Consider the following 11895-nt stretch of genomic DNA (forward strand, 5'->3'; position numbering starts at 1 on the left):
ATATACACAACATATTAATAGGTTTCAAAAAGTAAAATTTTTACTTCATGTTACTCTTAGGTAAAACTTATACTAACAAATTATATTACTCCTTCGTTTTTATTTTATTTTATCTATTTTTCTTTTTAGTGCATTTTAAAAAGCATGACCCTTTTTCTTTTTAGTAATTTTTTAATTTCAATTTTAAATTTGACTTGTTTAAGACCACATGCATAAAGAATATTTTGATACATTTGACATATCTTTAGTTTAAGATCATAAGATTTAAAAATAATTTTTATTTTTAAATTTAGTAATAAGTTAAAACAGGTCAATCAACTTAAGGAAAAACTACCCGGATTAGCCACTATTGAGCTTTTATTACCACTTAAAGATTAATTTTCAATTAATTACAATTCATAACCCCTTTTTGCCTATTAATTATTCCTAATTACAATTCATAACATTTCTTATGTATTTTCTCTCTTTTTCTATTTTCTATTATTCTCTTCTTTTTTTCCTGTTTTAGTTTTTTTTTTCTTTAGTTTTTTTTTCTTTTTTTTGTTTTCTCTTTATTTTTTATTTTTTCACTTTTTTCTTTTTATTTTTTATTCATTTTTTTTTTTTTTTTTTTCTTTTTTTTTTTTTTTTTTTTTTCTCCTTCTTTTTCTCTCATTTTCCTCCTCTTTTTTTTTTTTTTCAATTTCTCTCCTTCTTTTCATTTGTGCGAACTAGCAAACACAAATACAAGTGCAAACTATAAAATACAAATTTAAATGCGAACTATAACATACAAATATAAGTGCGAATTATAAAATACAAATTCAAATATGAACTATAATATATAAATACAAGTGTGAACTATAAAATACAAATACAAATGTGAACTATAACATATAAATACAAGTGTGAACTATCATTTGTATTTTTTAATTATTGAAAAGGACGATTGATATTCTTTCTACGAATACATGTTTGTATTTATTGTTACTAGTTGTATTTATTTATACAAATAAATACAACTCAAATTTTTATACAAATACAATATATACAAATACATATTGTATTTATATTTGTAAAATCATTTGTTTCATTTGTTTGTCATTGTATTTGTATCAAGTGATATTTGTTTATTTACAAATATGAATGATAATTTTGATATACAAATACAAAACGGTACATTTGTATCAAATGATACATTACATATTTATATATTTTAGAATCATGAAAATACAATTAATGCACTTACTTATTTGTATACAAATACAAATGACAAACTGTACATAGTGACAACTAAATACAATATGCAATCAACTTACAAATACAAATACAAAATAATTTCTTAAAAATTAAAAGATAATGAAGAAAATAGAATATAAATACAAGTATAATTCAAATATAATCTAAATATACAAACACAATAAAATCATAATATAAATATAATCCAATATAATATGCAATCAATTATAAAATACAAATACAAAATAACTCTTCAAAATACAAGTGTGAATTACATAAAATATAAATGATGGCGCAAACTAACAAATACAAATAAATGTGCGAATTATTAAATACAGATACAAATGTGAACTATAAAATATAAATACAAGTGCAAACTTTAAAATACAAATATAGTTGTATCAATAAATACAAAAATATAAATGACGGTGTGACTACAAATACAATAAACAATTATGATATTTACGTTATCATCTATGACTTATACTCGACTAGTCATATTTTTTGAAAATACAAAAATTATAAAATAGAACAAAAAAAATAATAAAGAAAATAAATACAAAAAAGAAAATAAAAAAATTAAAAAAGAAAAGAAAAGAAGAAAGAGATTAAAGAGAAAAAAAAAACAAAAAGAAAGAAACGAAAAAAATAAAAGTAGGAAAAAATAGAAAAAAGAAGAAAAAATGAGAAAAACACAAAAAATAAAAAAAATATAAAAAAGATAATGGCAGTTTAGACAAGAAAATATTCAGTTCAACGAGATAAGTGTGATTGAGATTTTTTTCTTTTTAAAAATATTGAATTTCATGTTTGGCGTGACTAAATAGGGACTGTATTTATATTTTATATGAATACATACTATCTGTAAAATCGAATACAGTAGACGTAAATCGAATATAGCGACTATAAACGATAATTATATAAAATATAACTATAAAAAATGAGTTTTATAGCAAAATACTGTTATTTTTAAAACATTACTTTAATTTAAAATGGAGAATAATAGATAGAAGATGCTGGTGCAAAACAATTTTACTTATGCACATGTCAAAATGACACCTGTCTGTTTAATTCTCAAGGTTTTGTGGGAGTGGGACCTATTGTTTAGCTTTGAATTTTAATCAATCAAATACAGAAAAATTTAAAAATATATTCTGAAATATACTTTTCTCCATTAGTAGGTTTGTCGCATGAAATATTTCTGAAAGAATAGTTAATTTCAAGAGGCAAACATAAATTTCGATAGTTTGAAGTTTGATTGTAAAAAAATTTGATATTTTACATAATTATTAAAATTTTTAATTTTGGGTCTATCAATATCATAATTAACTCCTAATATATTCAATAAAAATATTTTTTTTTCTTTATAAAAATACATAATAGCTTCTGATACATTTTTTTTTATCGATTTTGGATCTGTCGAGATATATAATTAGTTCTCGATACATCCAACGAACATACATTTTTTCCTTTGTAAAGATACATAATAACTCTCGATATACTTTTTTTTATTTTGGGTATGTCAAGATACATAATATATTCAATGAAAAAATATTTTTTTCGTTTGTAAAGATGCATAATTAGCTCTCAATACATTGTTTTCAATTTTGGGTCTGTCGAGAACATAATTAGTTCTCGATATATCCAACAAAGATACATAATTAATTGAGATTTTTATAATTACTTTGTAATAGTGGAAGTTCGTGTAAATATGATAAGTTATGGTGTATGTTTATATTATTTTTCTCAGTAACAATGACATTCATCCTTTACCTCGAGATCTTGGCGAAGTATAATAACATACTCAGTGTATTTCCACAAACTTACATCTAAGGAAGATAAAGTGTTCGCAGTCCATATTGCTACCTCAGATGAAGTAGAGAGACTATTTTTGATAGACCCTCGACTCAGAAATAACCACAACAAAACATAAAAATAAAAATAAATAACAAATGGAGTTTCGAGGAAGTGCGACCCATTATTTACCTTTCAATTGAATTTTCATAATATGACAAGAATTAAATTCCAGTATTGTTATAGCACTCAAGTGTAAAACCACCCAATTTCGACTAGATAATTAGGAAAAATTCGTATAATTCTATAATTCAAGTTCTTGTATGAATTGACGACTTATTATTACAAATGAATTGACTTGATGGAAACATGCATTTTCTCGAGGTTCGTGCCCTGGTTCATACAATGCACCACCCGCTCTTCTATATTTAAAAGTTAAAATAAGCTAAGTTAATTATAAAATTATTTTCATTGAAATGAGTTAAAATTGAAATAGACTAATAAATGAGGTTAGAATTCAATCCGCTCACTCTTACAAATGGATTTGATGAAACAGAGACGGGGTCAGAATTCTGTTGAGGGGTCAGGATTCAAAATCTGAAGAAAAACTCATCAGAGGAGGTTCAACATCTACAATATATACATAAAAATAATTTTAATCATATATTAATAATATAATTTTTCGTCGAAGGGAATTTGGACGAACCTCTATTACTAGACTGTCTCCGCCTTTGAATGGAAACATGCATACATGGATTGCATTAGGGTTTGGAATTTGGATAAAGAAACATATAACAGGGGAATGAAGGAACCTAAAAGAGGATTAGGGTCGTTTGGTTAGGAAAGAGTTATCCAGGAATAATTAGTTCCAGAAATAGTTATTTCAAGATGCATTATTTCATCATATATGAAATAACTTATTCCATCACTATGTATAAATGACGGAACAAATAATCTCAGGACTAGCTAATACCTCCAACCAAATATAAAATAAAATAATCCTATACTTTATCCTCGAGACTACTATATCTTATACTTCACACCAAATATCGTGTCCTAATCTCATAACACGATCTCCCATGCCAAAAGAATCAGATGAGGGTTTGAATTTTTAAAGGAGTATTTAGGGCCAAAATTTGATTCACACGGTTCGTATGCTGGTTCTTATAATGTATTGCACGCTCTTATATTGAGAAAAACTAATATAAAAAATTTAAAAGTATTGAGAGAATGATCTCTCCTTAAACAAAACGTTTAAATAATTAGATATTGTGAATCTATTATCCCTCAATCCATTCCAAACACGTTGTAATTGATCTCCCTTTAAACAAGACGTACATTTAAACGATCACATATTGTGGATCTATTATCTCTCAATCCATTCCGAACACGTTACAAATAGGCCATTATCAAGGGTCGATTCTCAAAATCTAATACACGACTTGATTATTTTTTGTCTTTTTATATTCATTTCTTGTTAATTATTGCGATTTAATTCGTTATCATTTCATTCACAAGATCAATCAGAATCATGCACCTTTAAATCACTTAGATATATTCAACTATACCGTTTCGCAAGTAAACACATACATAATAGCAGCAGATCTGAAAAAATAAATGGTGACTCGACTTCTAAGATAGAGTTGGTGGTGGGACCTGTTGGCATAATGGATGTTCTCTATAGTCATCTGGTTGTTAAGAAGAAGCAAAGTCCCTTAACGCTTAAGTAAAAGATCAACCTTCCTATAGAAAGAATGAGGAAAAGTTGGGTTCTCTTCACAGCCCCGAAAAATCTAATATCAATAAGGTTTTTAAATTTTTAATTTCGTGTTACTTTTAAGTCAAAACTTACTTTTGACAAATAATAATAATAATAATAATAATAATAATAATAATAATAATAATTAATAGGGTTCTTAAATTTTTAGTTTGTTATAACATTCTAATGTAAAACCAACCAATTTGGGCAGACAATAAATAGAAATATTTCATATAATTCATTGTATAAGTTGACTTGACAACTATAAAGACTTTGGACCTGCTATTACAAATGGATTATTTATTGAAAACGTGCATTTTCTCGAAGTTCGTGCCTTACTAAAAAAAATATTTTATACAGTATTATTTAATCACTTACATTAAATCAGAATAAAATTAATTATAATTAACAGTATACATTAAATATGAACAATTACAATTCCAATATCCATTCTTATGCTCAATGAATATCATTAATATAAGTAAAAAGTAAAATAATAAAATTCATCATTCAATTTATGATTTCTTAATCACTATGTAAAATGAAATGGTTCGGACACGTGAAGAGGAGGGGCACGGATGCCCCGGTCCGTAGGTGTGAGAGGCTAGCGTTGGATGGTTTTAGACGGGGTAGGGGTAGACCGAAGAAGTACTGGGGTGAGGTGATTAGGCGGGACATGGAACAGTTACAGCTCACCGAGGACATGATCCTAGATAGGAAGGTATGGAAGATGCGAATTACGGCAGAGGATTAGGGCCAGTTCGGGTCGCTAGTGTAGGGAATAAATTGGTGGGGGTGTATTCCTGTTATGATTCCGTATTCAATGTTCCGTATTCCGTGTTCCATGTTTATTACGAATATGTGTGCTTTCCTCTGCTGTATATTCCTGCATTCCTGCTTTACTCTGTTTTATATTCCTTATGGGTGCCGTATCTATGTTATGTCATCTGCTTCTGTGCTGTACTATGTGTTTGTGTGATATCTCGTGACTTGAGCCGGGGGTCTTTCGGAAACAGCCTTTCTACTTCATCAGAGGTAGAGGTATGGACTGCGTACATCTTACCCCCCCCAGACCCCACTAAGTGGGAATACACTGGGTTTGTTGTTGTTGTATGTAAAATGAAATGTGCCCAACTAAAATGGGACGAAAGAAATATAAGAAACCGCCTATTCTTGTATTTAATTAAAAGTTAAAATGAGGTAAGTTAATTTTGAAAGTATTTTGATTGTACTCAAGAAGATTTCGACTGTAAAATCTCACGGTCAATTTCAATTCATCCACACACTTCGTGAAGGCAACACCACAATTGATTTTCTCGCAAATTTGGCAGAGAATACTAAAAGAAACATTTTCTTCAATAAGGCTACAAATTTGCCTACTTAGATTATATCTACTTTGAAGAATGACATTAAAGACTCTTTAAAATTTAGAATTCAAGTACAAAAGAACTTTCATTTTTGATCCAAACTGAATATTTAGTTTACTACTAAGCATGCTTAGTAGCATCTATCCACCTCTTTATACTTCTTTTGATCTATCATGAAATAAACTCCCATGTGAGAACTTAAAAAAAAGAAAAAATTAAATTAAAATAGATTAATAAACAAGGTCATAGTTTAATCTGCCCAATCTTACAAATGAATTTGATTTGATGGAAACAAAGATATATAGATCACATTATGTTTTGGACAAAGAAAAAAATATATATATTACTACTATATTAGAAATGAGCTATAAGTTTCAACATACCTACTTCAACATGTTGCTTGCTCTGTAATTTTATTATATTATTTTTAATTAATTATTATAAATTATTTATATATTAAAAATAATATTATTTAATACAAAAGTAAAATAAATATTTATGACATATCTCCTTCAGCTGCTTCAATTATAGTTTTACTAAATATTATCACTAATTAATTATTATAAGTCATCTAATATTAAAAAATCAATAATATTTAATAAAAATATAATATAGACATAAAATAATAAATTAACTCATGGTGTTTTAAATTAACTTGACGTCTTATGAGCTCACTTAAACTTTTTTTACAAATATTTTTATAGTAATTTTGCTATATCCCCTCTAATTAGTTGTTGTAAGTCATTTAGAACATGTTTACTTCGCTATGTCAATTGTAATTTTACTAAATCACATCTAATTAATTATTATGGTCATCTAAGCATTGTGCCACTTAAACTAACATTTGTGATTTATTACGTCACTTATAAAGGATGCCTCAGGAGCACGTATACATTGACCATAGACAATCATGTCTCCCGAATAGGCAAAACTCGCTTTCCAACGAAGATCCCTTACACTCAAATGCCTTCTTCGAGTAACCATCTAACTTTCTTTAAACCCATTTTTAATTTTTTAAAACCATGCTTCATGCTTATAAAACATTCAATGCTTATTCTGTTAAAAGCATATCATCACCGGGTATCATCATACCCAAACTTGCAAGTCATTCACATCATACCACATCGTATCCGCCCTTCTCATTCAAAAACATGCATATGACCACCAAAAGATTTTATCAAATCACATGAGAATTCTTATTTACAAAAGCATATGTAAACTCGTGCACATAACTCTTTAACACGTGGACAATTCATTTATTCAACGCATGCATTTCTTTTAGTTAAGACACAAGACCCTTTAGCATAAGAAATACCCCTTTTGAAAGCGTGCAAACAACAATGCATAGTGGTTAAAGAAGCATTTAGAACTCAAGAATTGTCATCATTCATAAACCAACCCCAACATTAGTTATACATAAATGTCATGATAAAAAAGGGACTTATAATTCATGCTCTCAAACCCAATTCACAATTCATACCATGCAAAGACTATAAATTTTATCATGGGGAAAGAAATTTCACAATTCACATTCATAAATCACTTTTCGAACTCAAATCATGTATGCACAAGATTATAAATCAAACTTATAGAAAAACCACATGACAAATACATACTTTCATCAAATTGAGTTCATGATGCATGCTCTTAAAACAATTTCTCAAATCTCATTACATATACATACATATATAACTTTTAAGCTCATAAAAATCGTAAAACCTATGCCAATGAACTTTAAGATAGTCCCACGTACCTTTTGATGGAGAAAAATCAAAGAGAACGTAGATAATTTGCCCTTGGAGATTAAAATCTGCAAACCCTAGGTGGTTTCTACTTTCTCGCTAATGGAGAGATGACCAGGGATTTTATAGAGGCAATATAGCGTATAATAGGCTGCATTAGTTTTGTCCAAAGAGGGTTAGGAATAGTTATGGGTTGGTAAAAAGACCCTTAAGCCGTTAAATAAATCAAATGGAACACTTTTTGACGCCCCGGAATGGCTTTGCGTCGCGTGGCCATCACATACCTTAAGGGTGTGTGTCGCATGGCCAAACCATAGCTGAGGAAGTGTGCTTAGGCGATTGGTGTGCGGCGCATGGCCATCACACACCCTGGACAGTGCCTCATTCAAACACTCATAACTTTTGACTCCAAACTCAAACGAACGATCAGTGGCGTTGGAAAGAAAACTCAAAGGGCTTTAATTTGATATATAGTATGCGACATAACTCTTTATATCCAAGGAGAAATGATTGTTGGAATTTGACACATGCAAAATCGTCAACTAAAAGTCAAATCAATACGAAAGTGCTCAACTTAACTTTTGAGGTAGGAGATTTTTACGACGTATATTCATCTCTAAGGATGTTCCCACACTAAGTAAATGTTATTCACTCTTATATTTAAATAGAAATCGTAGGTTTTGGGTCTACGAACGTAGGAAAGACGGCTCAACGTTAGCCCGAAAGTGCGGGATGTTCCACTTAGCCAAGAGCGTTTTGTCCCCTTTGGTTTCTTTCCAAACCAATTGTCCCTTGTGATATTTTTGATCAAAAAATTTGCCCTTTTGACTCTGATGGACTCAAATTTTATGTGTTACACCATTTTCTTCTAACTCATCCTTTACTTGGTTTTGGAAAATTAACACATATCTAGTATATTCATATAAAATGGAGTCTGGAGAGGGTATAGCATACGAAATCCGTACTACTACCTCAGAGGTAAGATAGAGATGTTGTTTTCGATAGACCCTCGACAAAGAGAGAGCTATGGAAAATTAATACACTGCCAAAAATCAAACATTTTGTATGGACTGGATGTCACAATGAACTGTCAAAAGCTTCATATTTGCATCATATAAACATGCATGAAACATACTTTTCTCACTTGTTGTGAAGTTACTAAACTTTGATATTACATGAGAGTGAGACCGACTTTGGCACTTGATCATAGACTATATCCTTCAGTAATTAAAACTGATTGCCTGCAGTTGCTGCAATTATTAACAGCTGAGAATAGCCTTATATTCATACGCTATGTTACTTGGATTCTCCAAAAATCTTGCCGCACCCGTGTCGGATCGTTAAAAAATACACAATTTTGGAAAGATTCGACACACCCATCGACATTTTGGAGGAGTCTGAGAACATAGTTCACACTTGCTCTCTGACTGCAGGTATTTGATCCCTAAGTTGTGCGGACTCTTCACCTTCGATGTCGTACCTGTGTCGGCCTCTCCAAAAATACCTAATTTTGGCGAATCCGACAAGCATGCATTGACATTATTGAAGAGTCCGAGCAACATAGTTTGATCCAACTGTTGAATAACCCCAGCATTCAGCATGTCTACTGGGAGCAGAACTTTTTGGCTGACAAATTAGCACAAATGGGAAGGGGAAATGGGGGAAGGGGTTACGAGATAGGGATTCTGAACCATCATCAATAAGGTGAAAGTTCAGATAGTTAATCAACTAAGCTATTAAGATTCCCTAACCAGAACGCACTATGTCACTTTCTAGATTTCAAAATTGAATAGACCATTTAAGAAGTATCCAACTTGAACGACGAAAGAGTGAGAGTGTGGGGAGAGAAATTTGAATAATGGGATAATGCCACTTTTTACCATGTCCCGATTTGGTTATCTGTTATCGGGTTATATTAGTTATTCTGGAAGAAAGATATACTACAGAAGAAAAGAAATGTACGAACTTGAATATACTCGAGTATGGAAGGAAGATGTCGGATTTTACTAACGTATTAAGGAAAGATATCTAGGATACAAATCATTATATATAAACAATGCGTTAAGTAATGAATTGATCACATGTTCTTAATTATCTTATTATAGCTTAAGTCTCTAATCTGTTAAAGTTAGTTACAAGTCATAAAGTTAGTTAAAAGTTAGTTATCACCTAGCTGTTAGATCATATAGTTGTTAAGAGTTAGTTATCACTACATTCACTACTATATATATATATATCACTTGTACATTACAAAGAAGAACCAAGTAATAATAATCATTCAATCTTACTCTACATTCCCTTCTCTCTTCTCCTCTCTCTTCTCTTAACTCTACTTACTGCTTCTCTTCTTCTCTGTACAATCAAGTGTTCTGAGAATTACTCAAGATAATTGATCTTGTGATAATCAACACAATGCTATGAACGTTAAATGAGCAAATTAAATCATTTAGCATTACCTAACCAGAGAGGGAATCAGGATTTCACCAAAGGAGTGAATACACCTACAAAAAAGTCGAGGGCATCCCCCAAAAACAACAAATATTCAGTGTAGTCCCATAAGTAGAGTGTAAGCAGACCCTCGGCTCAAGGACAAATAATCCAAAGCAGTCGAAAAAAGGAATAAACGAAAGTAAAAGTATAACAAAGCATTCTGAATAGTAACAGACAGCCAAATAATAGGATAATCGAAGTACAAGAAATAGATAGTACCAGAAAGCGAAGGTCAAGAACCTACCGGAGCAGTACTACAACTACACGATACTAGTATGGATAGATAGAAAGACAACACACTACTATCTACTACCATCTTAGCCTAATCCGGTTCCTCCACAACCTCCTATCAAAGGTAATGTTCTTGGTTTCAAGGGCATTCACCATATGCATACAATTTTACCTATCTACAAAGTATATTTTTCCAGCAAAAATTGGGCAAAGGTGGTTCCACTACTCTTACGTACCAAATCTTCCAATGGATATACATAGTAACTTCCCAAAAGAAACCAAGTTGATGAATCATTCCTGGGGAAAAGCCCGACTTACCTGGAAAAAGAAAAGATTTTGTATCATCAACGCAACCTGATTAACTCTTAATTTTCCTCGGCAATCACAAAAGAAATAGAAGTTAACAGGTTAAAACCTCTGCATTAGCCTCATTGCTTGTTGAGAGGGCATGGAGAATATCAGACGGATGCAGGCCTTTAAAGTTCAGCTGCCACACAAATAGAACAAAAGAGTAAATACAATATGGTATCAATTGATCTTTGCATGAAAGAAAATTTAATGAAAGCATGAAAAGCTCACAGTTGTAAAATTTGTGGATCCGCACCACAAGATCGTCATTTCCTATGCTATGTTGTTCTTCTTGAATCCTATTTGCAGAGTCGTCAGCAGAAGAGCTACAGTGATACAATTCAATGAACTGCAAGGTAGGTATTTCCGCTACATCCTCAGGAATCTCATACAGACAATAACAATTCTTCAGAACAAGACCCTCAAACTTAGGGAACTGAAAAGAACTGGCTTTCCAGTGGATAAGATCAGTCCCATCCAACAGTAGGAATTTTAGCTGCTGAAAGCGTTCCTCAGTTGGCTCCCATTCTGATCCTTGGAAAGCATAATCCTTGAGCTTGAGCACCTCGAGTTTGGGTAACGTGCACAGTATCGTCATTTGGTCCCATGGCAGTTGGCACCCCCGCAACGTCAATTTCTTGAGGTTTGGTGAGAAAACATCACATTGTTGTACCCATGGGTTGATGAAGAAACACTTCAGTGTTTCAAGGTGCTCCAATAAAACCAGCTTCTTGAGTTTTCCAGACATTTTTTTAGTAGTCAAGCGCTCTTCTTCACTTTCACGAATTCCTAACTTCCTCAGGTTGGGCATGCCTTCAAAGATGCCCCTTGTAATACTTCCAAAGGTAATGTAAGAGAGGTTTTGCCGCTTGGTTAATGAAAGAACAGGGCAACTTAACTCGCCCAGATGATTACGAAGGGTTTGCCAGTTGGTTAATGCAAGATT

General features: G+C 31.2%; 1 protein-coding gene across 1 annotated transcript; it reads right to left on the bottom strand.

The window, feature by feature from the left end:
• Positions 1-10089: 10089 nt before the first annotated feature.
• Positions 10090-11889, bottom strand: LOC107845273 (putative late blight resistance protein homolog R1C-3). Its single transcript, XM_047405163.1, has 2 exons — positions 11181-11889; positions 10090-11088 (listed from the first exon to the last, which is right to left on the bottom strand). Exons 1-2 carry the CDS (start codon positions 11758-11760, stop codon positions 11078-11080), a joined length of 591 nt encoding a protein of 196 aa, XP_047261119.1. The 5' UTR covers positions 11761-11889; the 3' UTR covers positions 10090-11077.
• Positions 11890-11895: the final 6 nt, after the last annotated feature.

The sequence above is a fragment of the Capsicum annuum genome, unplaced genomic scaffold (assembly GCF_002878395.1).
Source record: "Capsicum annuum cultivar UCD-10X-F1 unplaced genomic scaffold, UCD10Xv1.1 ctg74898, whole genome shotgun sequence".
In the NCBI taxonomy this organism is placed as follows: Eukaryota; Viridiplantae; Streptophyta; class Magnoliopsida; order Solanales; family Solanaceae; genus Capsicum; species Capsicum annuum.

What these genes read in the sequence shown, in the direction of transcription:
- LOC107845273 (XM_047405163.1), bottom strand. Translation starts at nt 11,760, where the DNA reads ATGCCCAACCTGAGGAAGTTAGGAATTCGTGAAAGTGAAGAAGAGCGC.